Source organism: Gobio gobio (assembly GCF_949357685.1).
Source record: "Gobio gobio genome assembly, chromosome: 2".
NCBI lineage: Eukaryota > Metazoa > Chordata > Actinopteri > Cypriniformes > Gobionidae > Gobio > Gobio gobio.
In genome coordinates, this window is record NC_137098.1 from 29,649,679 (window position 1) to 29,669,207 (window position 19,529).

Genomic DNA, 19,529 nt, shown 5'->3' on the forward strand with positions numbered 1-19,529 from the left:
CCCCCTCAATGGACCGTGTTGATCGTGCAATATTACAGCCAAGAGTAAGTTTTATTAAATTGCCTCGCACATTACCATCCTCTATGCAGCTCACTCACTGCGCACAGAATATGGAGGGAAATGTACTGCTTATTAGATTTCCAGGTGGTGCGTCAGCAATGTTAAAATCTATTGCTTTTTATAATGACAGCCTCACGCTACTATTAGAGCCATTTCGTGGGTACTATTTCTTTTTTATTTTGTATCCCATCCAACTACTGCTATTGATAAAGAGCCAAATCATTCAGCTCATAATAAAAATAAAAGCAACATTTCATTCTGATTAATGCGCTGCGTTTTTCTTGTGATAAATGAGGGTGCAGTTTAAGGATGCTTTTAGGCGGAATACTGCATTTTAAACTTTTCATATAAAATCTGCTACAATTACCAGTAATTCTGTTGAGCAACAATTAATGCACATTATCTTATGCAATAAGCTGTGAATGCAGATGTTATATTGGGTTTAGTTCGATGGCGGGCATGTTTAACGTTCTCGTTTTCACTCTCCTGCAAAGTAAAGTCACTTTTCACGAGCTTAGCCTTTTGAACGCTGTGCTCTGCTGAATTCATCAAGTGCTTTCTGCTGTTGTTTATTATGCTGGCATGACAAGTGATGCAGTGTGCCGGCCGGGAAACGGGACAGATTTCCATATGACCTTGCGTAATACAATTGCACGCGGGAGAACTTGTGGATAGTTTTATTGCTGAGAGATGATCAACTTTGTTGACTTTTTCTCCGAGATTTAAAAGAGTATGACGTCTAAAAGTCAGATAGCTTAAATCAGCTAGCGTGCGCGCACGGGCATACGAACGAGAAGAAACAGATTGCGTTTCTGGAATAGGTTCCAGCTGTTAAGGTCTCCCTTGTGGTTTCTCATTGCGAAGACACGGTGAACCTAAGGAAGAGGTGAGCCCCCTTAAACCTTTATGCATTCTCTCCGAGCTCGCTGTTGCCTACTGTACTCAGTCTGTCAGCCCGCGCTGTGATGTGCGCCTTTTATCAGAGACAGCACACAGGAAGATGAGCTTTTTCTCATCAGTTTTATCATCGTTAGGGTGTGTGAAGCCAGTGCTGTCGAGACAACCTGATGGCATGAAAGTTTGATGCAGAAAATATCCTGTAGGTGTTGAATTTTTAATGACATGACAGCAGATGGAATTATCAGCTACCCTCTTGCCACGCTCACAGGCGGAACGCTCCTCATCTACGCGAGGAAGATGTTTTCTTCTCCCCGCTAATGTTCAATTTTTGTCTCTCAGTGTCTGCTCTTTCCTAATGCTGTGCTACAGAGAGGAAATTATAAGGAAACACACATCTTACATGTTTATCCACGGAAATGCACTCTTGCATGAGGGGTCAAAAGAAAATCTCATCTGGCTTCCTGGAAAACAGGTTCAGCCTTCTTGGCATTCACAAACAATCCGAATATTGGCTCTCAGTCCACCCGTAGCTGATTGATATTTAGAGATGTTTGTGGGACCAAAACTGTTTGAACTGCAGCGTTCATAACAGACTCATCAGCCCCCTGGATCAATAAGGATAAATATTTCCCACAGCCCACTGCTTGAGAATCAGTGTTGCACTGCTAGGTGGGAATGGACAAAAATCAATCCGCCTGAGAGAGAGAGAGAGAGAGAGAGAGAGAGAGAGAGAGAGAGAGAGAGGTAGTAAAGAAGGACAGAAACCTTCAAGCGTGTTAAAAATACATTCCTAGGGGTTGACGGTCAAAAGCTGGCCAAAATGACCTTATGTCACACTAGGAGTCATTTTATATCATGGTCAAAAGTAAAAAAAAACAACAACAAAAAACAGCACAGTAAATATTACATAACCATGCATTAATGTTGTACTATGTTTCAAGTGACTACAGTCTTAAATATTTTAAAATCGCAAAGGACATTTTTTTTACTTTCTACTGGACACAAAACAAAAGATGAAATAATTTTATTAAATATTAAAAATATATTGATACATTTGAAGCCATTAGTATTTTTGTCTTGTTTTCCAGTACAAATATCAAAACATTCTTGAATCAAGATACATTTACTTGAGAAAAAAACAAAATTACTTAACATATTAGTGTCTTGTTTTCTGAAAAATGAATAAATAAATAAATACAATCCTACAAATTAAGTGAGTGTATACTTAAAAAAAAAAAAAAAATCTGCCAATAGGGTTAACAAAATATTCAAAAGTTTTTCAGAAAACTTGATTTTATATATTATGTCATTTTGCTTCTCAATTAATTCCATCTTTAATGTTTAGATATTGTGTATTAAACATTAAAAATATTTGCTTGACAAACCAGTGTGTTTACTATTACGCTAATAAATTAAAATAACATGATAACAAATACCCATTTGAAATATCAAGTAGCATAACGGACAGTTTTTATACAGCTAAAATAACTGGAAGCAGATGAAACTGAAAGCCTTGCACAACCTTTCACAGCCTTTCACCCACGCTCTTACGTACAGAATACCACGGTATGGCAGAATGGTTGACATATTTTTCTCACCTTATTTTCCCTTCAAAACAAGCATGCAAATATATTGCTGGACCACCAGTTCATCCCAATTCTGACATGTTTAAATAATCACAGCTTTAAATGGGAATATACTATTTGGTTTAGAAGACTATAACTCCCATGCCAATAAATGCCTTATGGCTGCTGTGTTCTCTATCTTTCAATTTATTTGTAGGTGTGTGTGTGTGGGCATGTTTTTGTGAAATATCAGGACACAAATGTGTATAATGACATGGGTATGACATAGGTATTACAAAAAGAGGGTGAAATATGAAGACGTTACCCATGTCCTCACTCTTCAAAATGCTTATAAATCATACAGAACAAGGTTTTTTTCACAGAAAGTGAACTGCACAGTCTCCTGTGATGGGTAGGTTTAGGGGCAGGGGCAGTGTAAGGGGATAGAAAATACGGTTTGTACGGTATAAAAACCATTACGCCTATGGAATGTCCTCACATTTCACAAAAACAAACATGTGTGTGTGTGTGTGTGTGTGTGTGAGAGAGAGAGAGAGAGAGAGAGAGAGAGAGAGAGAGAGAGAGAGAGAGAGAGAGATTTAATTGAATCACTTTGCCAAGAGTAATCAGAGTCAAATGTGAGAAAACGATGTGGCAAGGTGCTTTGATCGCTGCAGACACACAGGCATAAACCCCATGTGCAAGTGCATTTAATAAAGTATGCTCATTTTTCTGATGAGCTTGGGTGTGAAAAGACTAAAAAACTGTTTAATAATGCACGCAGAGATTTTAAGCTGTTAGCTTAGCTAGCGTTAACCCTTGAGCAGAGGGCTTCCAGATATACTGTATAATGACTGGAACGAGAGATTACATATACATTGTAGTTTTATCAAACCTTTACACCATGTCCGTATCCATAGTAGATTTACAAACAGACACGGAACTATAGCATTAGCTTGAATTGTAAGCATACCTGCCATTACACACAACTTCAAACATACTGTACATGTTCACGGAAGGTGGCCGGACTATGTGTGTGTATAGTGTCATTCTCTCCTCCAACAGTCCTCAGGTACAGTAAAGGGGCTATTGATATCTTAGTTCCAGCTCAGGAGAGTGCAGCAGTGGCAATGCACTGACACTGGCCTTGATTTAGCTCAAGCCACCTGTGTTACAGGCAGGCGACACACCATTGGGGCACATCTTCCCGCTTACAGTCATTTCTGATAACACCACACACCTGTAAGTGCCCTATGCACACTAGCAAAGGAATATCAGCCACATGTGCAGGTCAAAATCAATGAGGAACAAATTTAATGAGGCTGCAGAAGTATTTATGATTTCGATACAGAATTTGACTTTTAATTAAAGTATTTCCAATATAATATAATTAATTTTATATAATATAATATAATATAATCATATAATTAATATAATATAATATAATACAATATAATATAATATAATATAATATAATATAATATAATATAATATAATATAATATAATATAATATAATATAATATAATATAATATAATATAATATAATATAATATAATAGAGGATAGTGCTGTCTACCAAGTTTCTGATTTAAATGGAAATATGACTCATGTGCACTATTAAAAGGTTTTTAAGATGACATAATGGCTGTTTGGAGGATAAAGGTGCTTAAAAGCACTTTTGGTGTTTTTGTATTTTTGTGCATGCTGAATGTCACTGTTTAACATCATGGGACCATGTAAATGAATGTAAGCCTTTCGTCTGAGCAAAACCACTACTGAATTAAGCTATTTTGCCATTACTTTGAAGCTAAGTTAGTATACGGCTTTAATGTAGCACCTTTCTGGCTCCATCGAATTAAATTGTATCTTTGCACAAAGAGCTCTTTAAACAGGAGTGATTCTAAGTTTAAAGTTTTTTGGGTGCTAAATTGAGAGAATAAAATGGGCCGCGGTAATGCTTTAGCAATTATCTGTTCCCACGCTTGCCAGCATCCGGGCAAAAAGAATGTGTTGTTCTTCATTTTCTCAGGGGCCTTACACGCACGTCCCCATTTTGTCTTTTTTCGGATAATCACATTGTTAAAAAACCTTGAAAATATGCCACTGAAGGTGCTCGCAGCATGTGTGGCTTTGCCTTAATGAAAGCCTCAAAAAACCAAAGCCTGTCTAGGCTGAGAACTTTCTGTGAAAGTTCACTTGACTTTTGATGAGGTGCTAGACTGAGAACCGAGAGGACGTCTCATCAAGACCTTGCGGCTTAACCCCACGGAAATATGAACCCCGCTCATTTTGCAACTTTTCGCTCAATTTCAGCAGGCCTGAAGGGCCAAAACCCTCCAGTGTTTGAGATCTGGAGCAGGCAGCTAGACCCTCTCTACCACCGGTTTACTTAATTAGCCTCTTACACCCCTTGGCATGCTGGGAATTAAACATGGTGACTCAATCTGGTGCCTTTTCATGAGAAATATATGCAGGGTCCACGGCTCAGGCGTGAAGTGTTGAAGTGTGTGGCCAGTTAGGTCGACTAACAGAGAGGTTATGAGTCCGTATCCGCAGGGACGGTGATCTGTGTGTCATTGATGAGATGAGATTGTACTACATGTACACAAGTGGAAGTTTCATGACAAGCATTTCTCATCGAAATTGGTTTGCGGTGGAAAACTGTTTATTTGTGACCGTGTATAAATCGATTAGGGATAAGCCGGTGTAGCATTAAGTAAGGACACTTTGTTTTAAAGCAGCACTCTTGAGTTATTTAATTTAAAAAATGCAAGCAAATGCTGCATCCGTGTCAAATCACGGCGGAAACAATTGTTTGCCGTCCACAGATTGGAAATTCAGTCAACCTTCATTGTGTGCTTCAAACAATCTGATTTCCTTCTCCCAGTCTCTCTGTCTTTCATTTTCCTTCTCATTCTCTCTCTCTCTCTCTCTCTCTCTCTCTCTCTCTCTCTCTCTCGCTGTCTTCCTTCGATTTTTGTATGTGCACTGTATATATATATGAGTGAGAGAGAGCGTTGTTCCTTCCTCTGTTCCGTTCCCTCTGTGGTAAGTAGAGCAAAGCACAAACCAGTAGGTTTGTGGGATTTAATTGAAATTGTATTTTGACAAATACGCATTTAATGGTGTAAAATAGGCTATTGTGTGTGTGCGTCTGGGAACGTGCGATAAGGCACCCAGTTCTGAGCCAATGAGACGAAGTCTAAAGACCAACAGTAAAAAACACACACACACACACACACACACACTCTTACACACAGCCACAAACACACACATGTGAGATTTTAATCCCCGTCTGTCTCGTGCTTTCTATATATCTGTCTCTCTTTTGGCACAGAGTCAATCTTAGCTCAAGCCCTACCATTTTCTAATATATATGTTACAATTTTTCAATTTTTACTGTCTGTCCACCTCCTGAATGCTTCTCACCCTATCACTCATACTCTTTGTCATGGAAATTGTGTAATATATGTGTCAGCGCTTGCAATGCATTTGACTGCTGAAATTTTTTTTCACAGTAATGTGGGGGGAAAAGGCCTTTACTTTAGTTTTAGCTTTGCGAACGTTGCAGTCGCAGTGGTCTTTTCAAATGCACAATGCATAATTGTAGTTTTTTGGACTGGGAAAATGTCTTCTGGTTTCCCAATTTAGAGAGCTAGACATGTCAGCGCTGTGATTGTGTATGCCTATGAGCACACTCGCTCTTTTTTATGACAGATAGATGAGAAGTCAGGAAAATGAGGGTCAGCGCCACATTTCCGAGACTCGTGATGCCTTCTGATGAGAGAGAGGGAGCGTGAGATGCGGAGAGAGGGAGTCGCATTAGGTAATTGGCAGTGAGATAGTCGGCAGAATGAAATTATGCTAGTTAATCTCTCCTCAATTAATCATAGCTGGAGAGCTCTAACGGTAGACTAATTATTTCCCCAAGTGCTTTTAAGCACCATAAGGGGCCACCTATACCTGTTCAACACTAGTGAGAGTTTGCAGGGAATTTGGTGCATTGTGGGTATTTTTGTGTCTTTGGTTGGAATGATTATTATTATGATGATTATTATTTAAGCCCTATCATTAGTAGTAGTAGTTTCTGCCCCCACCCCGCAAAAAAAATAAAAAATTAAAAAATTAAATAAAATCACATTGTGAGATATACATTTACAATTTGGAGTCACATAGAGTGAGATACAGTATATATTCACAATTGGGAGATATAAGGTTGCAAAAATAAATAAATATAATTAGAATGATTGATTGTTTGTTTGATTGATTGATTGATTGATTTGGTTGGTTGGTTGGTTGGTTGGTTGGTTGGTTTGGTTGGTTGGCTGGTTGATTGATTGATTGATTGATTGATTGATTGATTGATTGATTGATTGATTGATTGATTGATTGATTGATTGATTGATTGATTGATTGATTGATTGATTGATTGATTAAAATTGGTTCCCATAAATAGTAGTAATCTGGAACAATACAGAATAAACAAACAATTTAGAAAAAATATTTCTCAATAGAATTATATTTATTATATTATATTAGTAAAAATGTGTATCTTTATAAATCTGAACACAGTGTGAGACATTGTTGAGGTCTCTTCTGAAACAAGAAAAGACTTTTAAATTTAATAATTCAGAAGATACGTGAGAGAGTTAATAAGAGAAAAAAAATCAAGGGACTTAAAACAGCTTAATTTTCTCTGTATTCAATCTCATTGCTGTCTTTAGAGAAACATTTGATATATTAAAGGGGTATCGTTTGTGAGTTTTCTTTCATATGTGAATGTACGATGGTGAACTGGTGGGTGTGGGCAGAGTCTGATGTAGTGATCGGGTAATAAATACACACATCACTCCGCCGCACCTCATTGCACCATGTCTGACATGTTTCTTCTCCTGCTGTTGTGTTACTGTACACTCTGTTGTCCTGGCTCACTGATGCAGCACCGCTGAAAGCATATGCAGCACAATGCTGAGGTTACTGAAGCAAACCAGGTCAACTGCGGCCTCAGTCCTCCTGAAGCTCTACCGGCTCATTCTCGCCCAATCACGTAAGCTCAGCTAAAGCACTCGTGAGCTGACTGCTGCGTTACCTCGCCTAATGCTATTAGAGGGCGTTATGCTGTCAGTTTGCTTGGAATTTCCAAGGGAAAGTGCTAAAAAGTTAATTTTGCTAACTAAATTATTCCGTTTGCCTGTCAGCAAACTGCACTGTAGGTCATTTGGTCCCAAACACCTTTACTATGAAGATGTCCAACTAATGTGTGACAACCAGAATGTTTTCGAATAATTTTGTCTTACATTTGAGTTGTCATATAAAATATCTAAACATCTTTTAGATGCTTTCTTTTTTGAGAAACAAGATTATTTGGGATTTGTTGGATATTTTAATGTGGCTTTCTGTAAGTGTCTATATACATTTTTGTGATGTTTGATGATTGATGTAATGACTTGAGGGTGTCCACACTATGCAAATAAAGTTATAGTCTCTAAAAAGTGTTAATATTTCACAAGCCATTTGTTGGATATTTTAGTGTGACTTACTGTGAACGTCCATACACTTCTTTGGGGGGGTCGCATAAAGGTGACTTTTGCTGATAGATGTGATGACTTGAGTCTAGGTGTCCACACTGTGCAAAGAAATAGAGAAAGTGGCGGAGAGAACATTAGATCAGCAGCCTAATGAGTCTTAAAGGACAGTCCAGGTTATTGAATCAAATGGACAGCACTAACTGAAAAGAAAAGAACAGTCTCCCTCATTTTTCTTTTCAGTGGTGTCTGGTGAAACGAACAACCTTCTCTTGTGCGGATGCCTCCTAATGAAAATATGAAACTCGTGAGGCGTCTATGGATAAAGACGAGATAATGAGTTAAAGAGGGGTTTTAATCTCACTAAAAGAAATAGTGTGATGCTGATTAGAGGCTGATTTTAGATGCAGGAGAAACAGACAGGGACATTCACAGAGAGACAAAGCATTCCCATTGTTGAAAAGATGTGGAGGAATTGTGTCTCAGTAAGTGTACGTGCCTACTACACAGTATCCAATATGTCAGCAGGATGTCATGATACAGTAGGTGAACAATATCAATATGACGTACCGCATCTGCTGAGATTCTGATGTGTGAAACAAGTGGACATTTTGCTATCCCATAAGGCCATTGGGAGCTGAGGAGCTGTCAGAATTGAAAAGTTGACAAAAAAGTGGATAACTGTGAGCTGGCAGCTCTTATCAAGTGCTATAGATATTAGGAAAGGTGTTCTTTTGGTTTAATTGTATTTGTTTAACAACACCCAAGTAAATTATATTCACAGTTCAAATTAAAAAAATAAAACCCAATTATTATTATAATTTTTTTTGTTTCACAGAAGAAAATCACATAGGTTTGGAATGACACAAGCACATGATAACAGTATTTTCATGTTTGGTGAACTATCCCTTTAAATATGTTCTTATTATCAGTGATTTTGTCTTTCTGTGCAGTCTTTCTCTCTCAGTGTGAACAGCAACGTTATTTGACATTGACATTTGTGTTGCGGTTTCTTGGGTCACGTTATCATGTGACACTCTTCTGTAAATGCCATTTATCTATTGGATAATCTTCTTGATTCTGCTAAGATTTTAGGGCGTCCACTACGCTCATCTCTGTCTCACAGACACACCCAACTGGAAAACAGAGAGCAAAAGAGCAGCCTGTAGTTTGGCTGGCCTCTGAGGGATGAGGCTTAACTTGCAGAAGATGAAAACACATGCACACACAGAGCATTTAAAATATAGAAAGACGACTAATGCTTTCACGCGCAAACATGTTCACGCACGCTAGAAAAACGAGGCATTAAGCCTTAAACAGCAAGACAAAATACACACACACACACAGACACATAGATTGCAAAATCCTCATATCCCTGTCAATTAGCTGAGCCTCTGGCCCACTTACAGCTTTCCAGAACCCTGCCACCAGCCTCACAACAGCAGAGCTCCAACTGCGCCAGGGAATCCACTTTTGTCCACACGTAATTAACTCACAGAATAGCTCTGAGAGCCATATCTTCCGTTCCCCCCTCCCGCCGTTCCCCTGATCTCTCGTTTTCAAACCCTCCGTCGAAGAAGAGTGGATGTTTCTTTTGAGTTATTCAAAAGGACTGGCTGTGGAAAATGGCAGGCATTATACTCCGAGCCCCCGTCGGCAGAAAAGCCCACTATACGGAGTGACAGTTAGCGTGCCACAGAGCCGCATGCGTTTCCGGCCTCTCTGCAGCCCAGCGACATTCGCTCTGCCCTGGGCTAGAGGCCCGAGTATGGCCCCTTTTGTTTGCCATCTCCAAAGCCTCGCTTTTCATACTCAAAACTGAGTTTTAAAAGTGGCTTGGGGTCAAATTTAAAGGCATGGGGTTTTTAGGGAGAATGTGAAAGGAAGGAATACTCTTTTGGGTCTGCAGACCCGTAAACGTTTGTTCACTATTGTAAGTGTTTTGATCCATGTTTCCAATGCTAAATTTCATTTTAGAGATTACCAAACACTGAACCTTATAATATACAGTTGCCACAAAAATGTATAAAATATAAAGCCAATTGGATATGTAAAAAAAAAAATTTGTTGTATAGAGCTATATGTTCCACACACTTACACACACACACACACACATAACATGTTTGTAATAGTTTAACATTTGGCAAAGGTTGTTTAGACACTTTCTGGTTGTGAGAATTTATGGATTGCGTTCATAGTTTATGTACGTTTTGTGGATGTTTTGATAAATGGCAATGCTTAATTTCATTTTAGACTTGACTAAACATTGCACAGTATCTTTTATAATAAAGTGGACACAATGTTCTTAGTTACTATGATTAACCACAGCTGTGTTTATTTCATATATTACTATATAATTGACGGGTAAAAGTATAACTAATTAAATAATTAAGAAAAGTGAAGATAGTTCTGAGAATAGGTTGAACGTTATTTGTTTGCAGGTGCCCTTGGTTTGATATTTTGTATATACCAAACCCTTCAGACATTTTTTTTTGCATCCAATTGATTATATATAAAGGAGATAGAGATGAATAAAAATGGATCAGCAGATTTCAGTCTGACTTATTCACTCCTGTAAGATGTTCATTTAAATTAAACAAGGTGGAGGCAAAGCCATTCTAGCAATGATTGAATTCATCTCAATGCATGTTTGACCTGTGTCTGCCCCCATTTAAATGCTTTGAATTATTGCTGCTTTAAAGTGTGTCTTTGAGTGGCATCTTAAATGTTATCCATCTTACCTCTATAATGAGCTGGAAGAGAGACAGAGATTGTGCAAATCACAATTACATGCTGTTATATTGCATTAACTGCAGCCTAGAATCAGACAATGTTCTGTTCCATTTGCAATGAGATTATTGGACAAAACTGGTCTTAGAATAGAACCTAAAATAGGAGCACAAACTAAGAAAAGACGAAATCCAGTTAAGACTAGACTGAGTTTATACATGAAAAGATGGCTTAGGGCCAGATTTACTAACAGCTTGCGCTAGCTATTGTCAGGATTGACTAAAGGCATGCAGTGAAAAACTAGTGCTGAAAAGGCGTGGACGGGGTTATTTTTGTGGCCGACCTTATTGCATATGCATTTGTAAGAGTTTCCATTTCAGACGCAAAATGTATGGGAGTATTTCAATGAATCATGCAAGGTGATTTACTAAGGTTTGCGCTAGTCAATTTACTGGTATATGCGCTATTTTTTACTGTCGTCAGTAGATCACACGCAGAACCATTGGTTGCCTTTGGGGGGGGGGGGGGGTGCACTCTCACGCTAATTTGCCCTGTTTAGTAAATCTGGCCATTAAACTGGAAGAGAACAAACTTTTAGAAGAAAAAGGGCACTATGCAGAACACTATACTTAATATGCCAGCGCTTATAAGTTTCACTTGAGCAGAATGGATCACAGACAAAAGATCTAATTTAAAAAACAAAAATCCATCCATCTTTGTCTTTCAAGGATAATTTCCAAAGCATTTTCCATGTTCCGGCTAAACAATGCTTTCAATGACAATGCTTTCATTTTTGTGAAATTTCCATGTATAATAATGTATACAGAGTTTAGTGCTGGAATAGTAAATCAAAAGCAGACTGTTACAGTGGTGTGCGAGAAACACCAATGAAGTTCCACTCTCACGCATGTCGCTCCTTTTATTGTTTTTCACTGGAGGAAACAGTAGCTGAAGACGGCACGGTATGCGATAGATGAAAAGCCAATGTGCGGCCTTGAGGGTTTGAGCTGAGCGAGAGCCAGGCATTGGAGTTGAGAAGCTGTGGAGATGTGGTAGTGGTCTAAAAGATTGATTGGTAAGACATATTCATCGACTGAACACTAACAATCTAAATTGGCTGGACTTGAAGCTCTATGTGGACAGAATACTAGACTGATAGAAAGAAGCTAGATGTTAAATCTCTGTAGTTTGATGTACTGTTATAGAAAGAAATAGAGAGATGCTCAAGGTGAAAATGAATATTCTTTTATTATTTACTATCCGTTCTGTATGAAACCTGTATGAATTTTTTAAGGCCATTCTTTTTTCATTTAATAGTAGACGAGGGCTTGATAGCTTTGTGTCTAGCTCTCCTTGGCATATCAATGAGAGAAAAGCAATATCTGACTCTGTTCTTTTGAGCCAACCATTTTTAATGAATCAACTGATCCAGTTCACTAAAGTCTGAATGACTTTTCTCAGGGGGTTTTCACACTGGGCACGTTTGCTGTGGTCCGAGTCCGAGCGCGATTGTTCCCGGTGCACCCCGCAGCGTTGGTCTGGTTTCACACTCAACTTGATTCTATTGAACCCTAGTGCACGCATGACAGCTTTCACATTAGTAATTTTTCATGCGAACCGTGCCCCGTTTCGAACTAAACTTCCAGTGTGAAAGCACCCTCATACACATTTGATGATTTACTCATGTCGTTCCAAACATGTTTGGTTCTGCTGTTGTGGAACATGAAAGGTGACCTTTTGAAGAATATTCTGGCTATTATTTTCCATATAATAAAAGTCCATAAGTCATACAATAGCTTTGTTTAGGGAACAAACTCAATTTAATTCTTAAAGTCTAGCTCTCCTTAGCATGTTAATAAGAGAAGAAGCAATATAGGACTCTTCAACGAGTGTTTTTGCCCATATAATCTTTAAGCTAATAGGTAATAAACTTATTTTGCTTGCTGTCCACTGATGAGGGGCTCGATGAAGCAGCTTCAACTCAAGCTCTGATATAGGTACCCTCACAGTGAATAAATATAGGATATGGTTACATAGGGAAAGGTACCTAAGATGGTGGACTTTGGGTAGGTGGAGGGATGCTGGAACAGCTGTGACTAAAGAGAGGTAAGCAGCTGCTTATATACTCTGGCTGTTGTTGGAAGCTCAGATGGGCTAGCTCCTCTCTAAATTACGTTTAGGAACTTTACTTTGAGTCAGATCTTTTCAATAAATAATTTGGTCTAGATCACAAAATTCTGAATGATTCTTTCACAATTTCGACTGAACTACTGATTATGCGTTTTGCATCCTTTTTTGAAGCTTGAATTCTTCAGTCCGCCTCCATTTTGTTTGCATGGAAAAGAGCAACCAACACATTATTCAAAATGTCTCCTTTTGTGTTCAATGAATGAAAGAAAGTCATACAGGTTTGAAATGACATCAGATGTTCTTCTTCCCGACTACTTTCTGACAGAGACTCAACACAATGTTTTAAAGAGATGAGCGCCTAATCATACACTGACGTCTTCTTGACAGTCGTGTACGTGAATAACCTGTTACAGTTCTTAATGTCTCTTTGAACACATTAACTGTCAAATAAGATTTACCCAGCCATTTTGTAATCCCTGTCTAAAGCATTAACATTGTGCTGGCATATCGACGTCCTGCAGATCGGAGCCTACACACTCATCTTTGTTATTAGTGCTATTGAGGTACCGTCGCTTGACTGAGCGCTCATTGGTGCATGACAGAGCTTTGTGGGACGAACGTACATCCACACCTCTCCCTAGACACTGGGCAGCAATCCAGCCTTACGTTATCATAAAAGCGCACAGGAAGCGGCACTGAACTCTTTCTGTGGTCAGGTGTCTCCATTGGACCCAACTAACCCTTACTTGCCCACAATGCAACCACACCACAGAGATGCAACTAAAGCTAACTGGAGCTCTGCAGGCATTATGGTCTGGCCTTGAGGTCAGAAGGACATGTTTGGTGGTTCGGTTGAGATCAGTGAAAGGTCCTTACCGGACAAGGATGCCAAATTGGTTTGTGTCAATAAGTATCCCAAACGAGAGTCTGAGTGGGTTTAAATGTGATCGGTGACTGAAGAACGCCATTCATAGCACTCTTTCTTTTGCGCAGCATTGATTTCCTGGAATTAAACAGCTTAACAATAAAAGTTGAGGAGTGACATGTTTGTAGCTCTTGTACAGATGTGTTCATTTCTTTTCTCACTTTCAATTTTTCTCAATCTGTCAATAAATATCTTTGTATAAAGCACCATAGAAGACATTTTTTTGCAAACATGCCATGTAATCAATTGATTCTCAGATAACTGCAACACATTATGCTTTTTCTTTTCCTGTCTGATACCTTTTTCTAAATTGATTAATCTTACATTAAGCATTACACTGTGAAGAAACCGATCAGTGATTCTACCCTATTCTTTCTTTGCAGGAGAAAAAGAACATTAAAAGTAAGCCATGGTTAACCCAAATTTTTGCTCTTCAACAAAAGGCAGCATGCTTTCTTTTCTTTTTTTAGATTTGCACTCACCTTCTCTTGCTTGTGTCATACCTCACATTTTGGTCATTAATCGACCATCTCTAACACTGCAGCTTTGTGCTTTGGCATCAAAGGTTAGGGATTTCAGCATTTAGTGTTTGTGTGCACTTCAGCTTAGTGAACTTCATATTCAACCGTGTTTGTGCATAGAATTTTTGCGCATCTGATGGTTATCTGTTTGCTTGTCAAGTGTTTAAAAGTGTAAATAGAAAATATTTGTTTAGAAGAGATTCTGAATAGAAGAGATATGAAATGTTAAGAATACTTGTGGCTTTGTGGCTTTGAATCTCAAACGATCTCTTCTCCCAGCCTGGGAAAATAAGCAATCACTCAGATGCGTGACAGTTAGAGCCTTTAGAAAACGCTTGCATAATCCTTTTAACTTACATACAAAAAAAGATGTAAAGATGTAACCAAATAGCAAATCCTCCAATATGTCGTTCTATAAGTACACTGTAGGTGTTTCCTCAGGCCAAGTTGGGGATTAACAAGAAAGAGAAGAAAAAAAACTACAACAAAAAGCACATTGTCTTCTTTTCCGTACACTTTTGCTAAAATTTAATAGCTTTTGTAGAGTCAGCTTGTTAGTTGAAACATAAAAAACACGTTGCATTCACAACGCATGCATAAAAACACATCAGTTACACACACTCAGCTATTAGAGATGAATTCAGGCCATTAGTTTAGGAGTCAGAAGTCATGAAACAGTAGAATTGCCCCACGTTTTCAAAGCATGATTCTTTTTAGAGCTCACATTATTTATTCTGTTTGATTTATGTTTTAGCTTTAAGTGTTGTTGTTTTTGTGTGTACGTTTCCATTTTTTTGTGTAATGTGGTATGTGTTGACCATGAAGTTACAGTGATTCAAAAATTGCACAAAGCCGAGCATAAATATTTAAATGGCTTCATCTGACACTTGCAATTGTAATGCCTATTTCATGAGACACATACCACAGTTATTTTTTTAGTGTCAATACTTTTTTTTTTTTTTTTTTCAGCTGTTCAAAGCCAAACAACGTCATTAATGTTCCACCGGTTCTGTTTCCTTCTCTCCGTTTCCTCCAGACTCTCGGCCCCTGCCTGACGTAGCTATGACGGGTAAATGCACGCGGGAGTGTGGCGAATACGGCCACTCGGATGCCTGCTGGATGCCTGTGCGCACCTCGCCTGAACGTAGGCCCAAGGCCACCCCTCCCAAACTCTCCACCTTCATGACCTCCCCCGGGGGCAGCGTTGCCGAGCAGCCCGGCAGCCAGGAGGCGCTAGCTGTTGCCAATGGCGACCCCTCGCATCTACTGGGCGACCGCAACCGCAATCTCCTTAACAAGAAGATGGCCTCCTCCTCCTCATCCTACGACACATTTAGTTCAGCTGGATTTTCCGCCAGCGAGGAAACATCTCGCCCCATCGAGGAGATTCCGCTAGCACCCACAGGTGAATACAAGCCGACGCAATGCGGAACTCTCACTAGGCGGGAAGTTTACCTGTAAACGACACACAGCAACTGCAAAGGGACGATGACAGTGACTCAGCATGGTTAGAGATGCTGTTAGAAAACCAAACCCTAAAACAAAAACAACATGGATTTTCCTCAAACTGCTCGCACAACTAGTGCGCCGTTACTTTCTAACCTAAATAGAGTAAAAACCGTGGAATTACATGTTGTAAATGTGTGTGAGAAGGATGAGATGGAGGAGGGGGAAGTGGCTGAGGTGGAGAGAGGGGAATGCTGGTGGATAAGTGCTACTTTGCTGCTAGCGTATCGGGCCCCGTAGACTTCCCCAAAGTGCTGCCTGGTTTCTGTAGACCTCTTTATAAACATGCATGCATCATCTAACCCCTTAAGAGTGTGTGCCCCTTGAGATGGACCTGGACTATACCTTTTTGTCTTTGTTTTTATAACTGTTGCTATGGCTATGGGAACCAAGAAGAATGGTTTTGTCTTTTAATCCATTTTTATTTTTCAGGGGTGGGCGGGAGTGTTTTTATGTGGATGTATAATGTCCATATGCAATCAGTCCATGTGCTGAACTGTCCGCTCTGGACAACAAATCACGTTAACAAAGAAGAAGAAAAAAAGACTGGCCAATGATGAACAAAAATCATTGCACGATGATCAGTGATGGCATAACCAGATGATGTCGGAGCTCTTCGTATGTCGTCATTGACTTTAGCATTTTACAAGGGTTTGTAGATACTCAAATGGCGCAAGTGAACGGCGTACGCGCTGTACAGCGCGAGAAGCAAGTTTTCCTGTGTGCCTATCAACCTCATGTACACACGAAGGAACACAAGCATACACACTTTTTTTTGTGTGGGTGAAGCATTGTACATAAATACAGTATATATGTACTGTAAACATACTCTGGACACAGGCATCGAAATCACAAGCGACCCGTTTCCATCCCGCTCCCACACACCTTTGGAAACAGAGGGACGTTCTTTACATCACAGATATTGACAGTTAATTGTCTGAATGTCACGAGTTTGTGTAATTGTGGTTCATCCCACTCTTGATGTGTTAAACTATGCTGAAGTTCTTCTTTTGTGATCTCAAGATGGCCTCCCGGCACGCACAAATTCTCAAACACACACACACACACGCACACAAAATAGATCTGCACATTGTACATACACATTATAATTATCCCATAAAGTCACGGGAACTCTATTTGGATATGCTGCTGGGGTGAATTAGTCTAATAATATTGCCCTGCTGAAGAGCTTGGGCTGGCCCTGTGTAACATTCCTAGTATGAATGTTAAATAGAGCAATAAACTCATTCAACAGATTCACTCTCAATCTCACACACTTCAGAAGAGTAATCAAGGATGAGAACTTGTGTCCCTCGTGTAGCAGTCAGCGTGAGCCGACTACTTGTACAATCACATTAAAAGTTTGGCGACTACAGGCACGACAGGAGTGATTGCAATGCGACGCATGATGCCGCTGTATAACCAAAGTATCGGGAACAACATGACGTGGTGTCTCAGAGAACTGGGACAGGAAAGCTCCTTTTTAGGTCACATGTTGCTTTAATTACCGTCACATATGTGTCTGTGCAATGTGGGGAAACTACGTGCACATTTCTACATGCATAATTGGCCTATCCCAAACGATTTTCAAGAGGAGTATACTTAGGAGGCATCATGCTTTTAAAAAAGGTGGTAAATTATTCAGATGCAATTGTGTTTTTTTGTGTTTTTTTTGGTATGTTAATGATTCCTTGAGTTTGAACGGACTGCCTTTTTCGCAGCTTCCAGGTCTGTAGTCTGTATGTACTACTCGTGTTTAAAAGAAGTGCTCTGATGCTTACAAACTGTATACATAGATATGTACTTTTTATTGCACGTTTAAAGGGAATCTACACTTACTATGAAAAAGAAAAAAAAAAGTGTACAGATATCATACCCTGTGAACATGGAAGTCCACTGCTTGCGTTTGTTACAAACAGACACTAGACATTGTAGTATGACTGTGTATATTGATTTGACGAGGATGAAGAAGAATCATACACATTCGTGATTCACTGATTTATTTAGCATCACATCATACGTTGCTTATTTATCTGATTTATTTATATATTTTTTAAAGGCAAATGTACTTTTACCCATTGGTTCTGTGATGTTTATATTCTTTTCACAAAAAAACAACAACAACATACCTTTCATTATGTAGAAAATGAGTTGTGAAACAAAAAGAGTCACAATTACCTCACAACTCTCCGTTCTATTTGTTTTTCAAATATACGCTCATAATGATGCCCTCTTCAGATCTCATCAGTCATATCTTTCCCTTTCCTTCCCAGTGCCACTTTGTATATGTAGTGCTTCTGTAAAAAAGAAAAAAAAAATTCAAAACAAAACTATAGAGTGAATGCAAAATATGCAACTGTGCCTTTTTATACCTTTATTGGTATGATTCGTTGGTTTTAACCAGTATGAAACCAACTGTTCTGAGATGCTTTCTAAAAAGTGGAGGAAGAGTACTTTATGCTGAAACTACAGTCCTGGCAATTTTACTATGATAGACTTTCAAATAACAAAAGCTTTTATCTTGTGGCTTCTTTAAGTAAGCTCAGTCGAACTTTGTCCAGTATATTGATGAGTACCAACTGTACATGTCATAGGTGATACCCTGGTATATTCATCCATTTCAAAGTTAGCATGGTCACATGTCCAAACTGCGATTTTTATAGCAAGGATAACTTTAGTCATGAAAGCGACAGCTCAGAAAGGATCAGTAATGATACAATGCTGCAATGGTGGCACAGAGGCACAGCAAAACAGAGAAAATGCACTGTCCATTAGGGATGAAGCAAATGCGCTTTGAGACATTCTGCGGTTTTCATGATATGAGAAGGTAGAAGAAAAACAAAGCTCCAAAGGTTTTTGAAAGGGACACACACCTCAGATGACTGTAAAGTAGATATATCAGCTGATTTGTTACAGTAGGAGTATATGGCAGTTATGTCTAAAAAAAGGAACTGAAGAGATTGACACCTACATTCTGTACATGCCTGGAAACAGCCTGCACCTTAATTCCTAAAATACATCTGACTTTGTTGTTGATGTGCTGAATTTGCTTTCTTTAACTGTTGTTTGCACTCTGGGGTGTGTGTTCCTTAAGCTTTCAATTTAGAAAATATAAGACTTAAGTTGTAGCACTTAGGTCATAGGACGCATCACAGATAATGAAAAAAGAAATTGTAATTTTAATCATACTCTATTTGTCCTTTGACTTGGATGTTGATGTAGAATTGAGGATTGATTTTAATCATTGTTTTATTAGGAGTCACTATGCACGCAGCTTAGCTGAACATGGCAAATGTACTGAGCGCAAGCCCACCTCTATTTATGATCTATTTTACATATTTTTTTGCTTTTGTACAGGTATTTCTGTAAATAAATTGCTTGTCATTTTTGTCTCTGCAGAAATTAAAATATACCATGATACAAGTGGCTGGATTTGTTTTTTAGATGTCTTTTGGGATGTTCCACAAAGGATATTACATAATCATTACATTTGTCAAATTATACACTGAATACTTAATGCATGGATGCAAACAAACTATGAATAAATAAATAAATAAATACACTTGTTTTTTTGCTTATCAAATGCCTGGCAGTGATGCATTTTACATAAATCACAAGTCAGAGAGTGCACTTATACCTAGCCAACACAGACTGGCGAACAACATAC

The 19,529-nt window shown here is 38.8% G+C and overlaps 1 protein-coding gene across 1 annotated transcript in view; it reads left to right on the plus strand.

Annotated features, from left to right (window-relative positions):
• Positions 1–19,277, plus strand: part of pcdh7b (protocadherin 7b) — a 134,740-nt gene extending 115,463 nt beyond the window's left edge. Inside the window, exon 3 of the mRNA XM_079811201.1 lies at positions 15,393–19,277. Coding sequence (XP_079667327.1) covers positions 15,393–15,817 — 425 coding nt within the window. The 3' untranslated portion in view covers positions 15,818–19,277. The remainder of the gene's footprint in view (positions 1–15,392) is intronic.
• Positions 19,278–19,529: the final 252 nt, after the last annotated feature.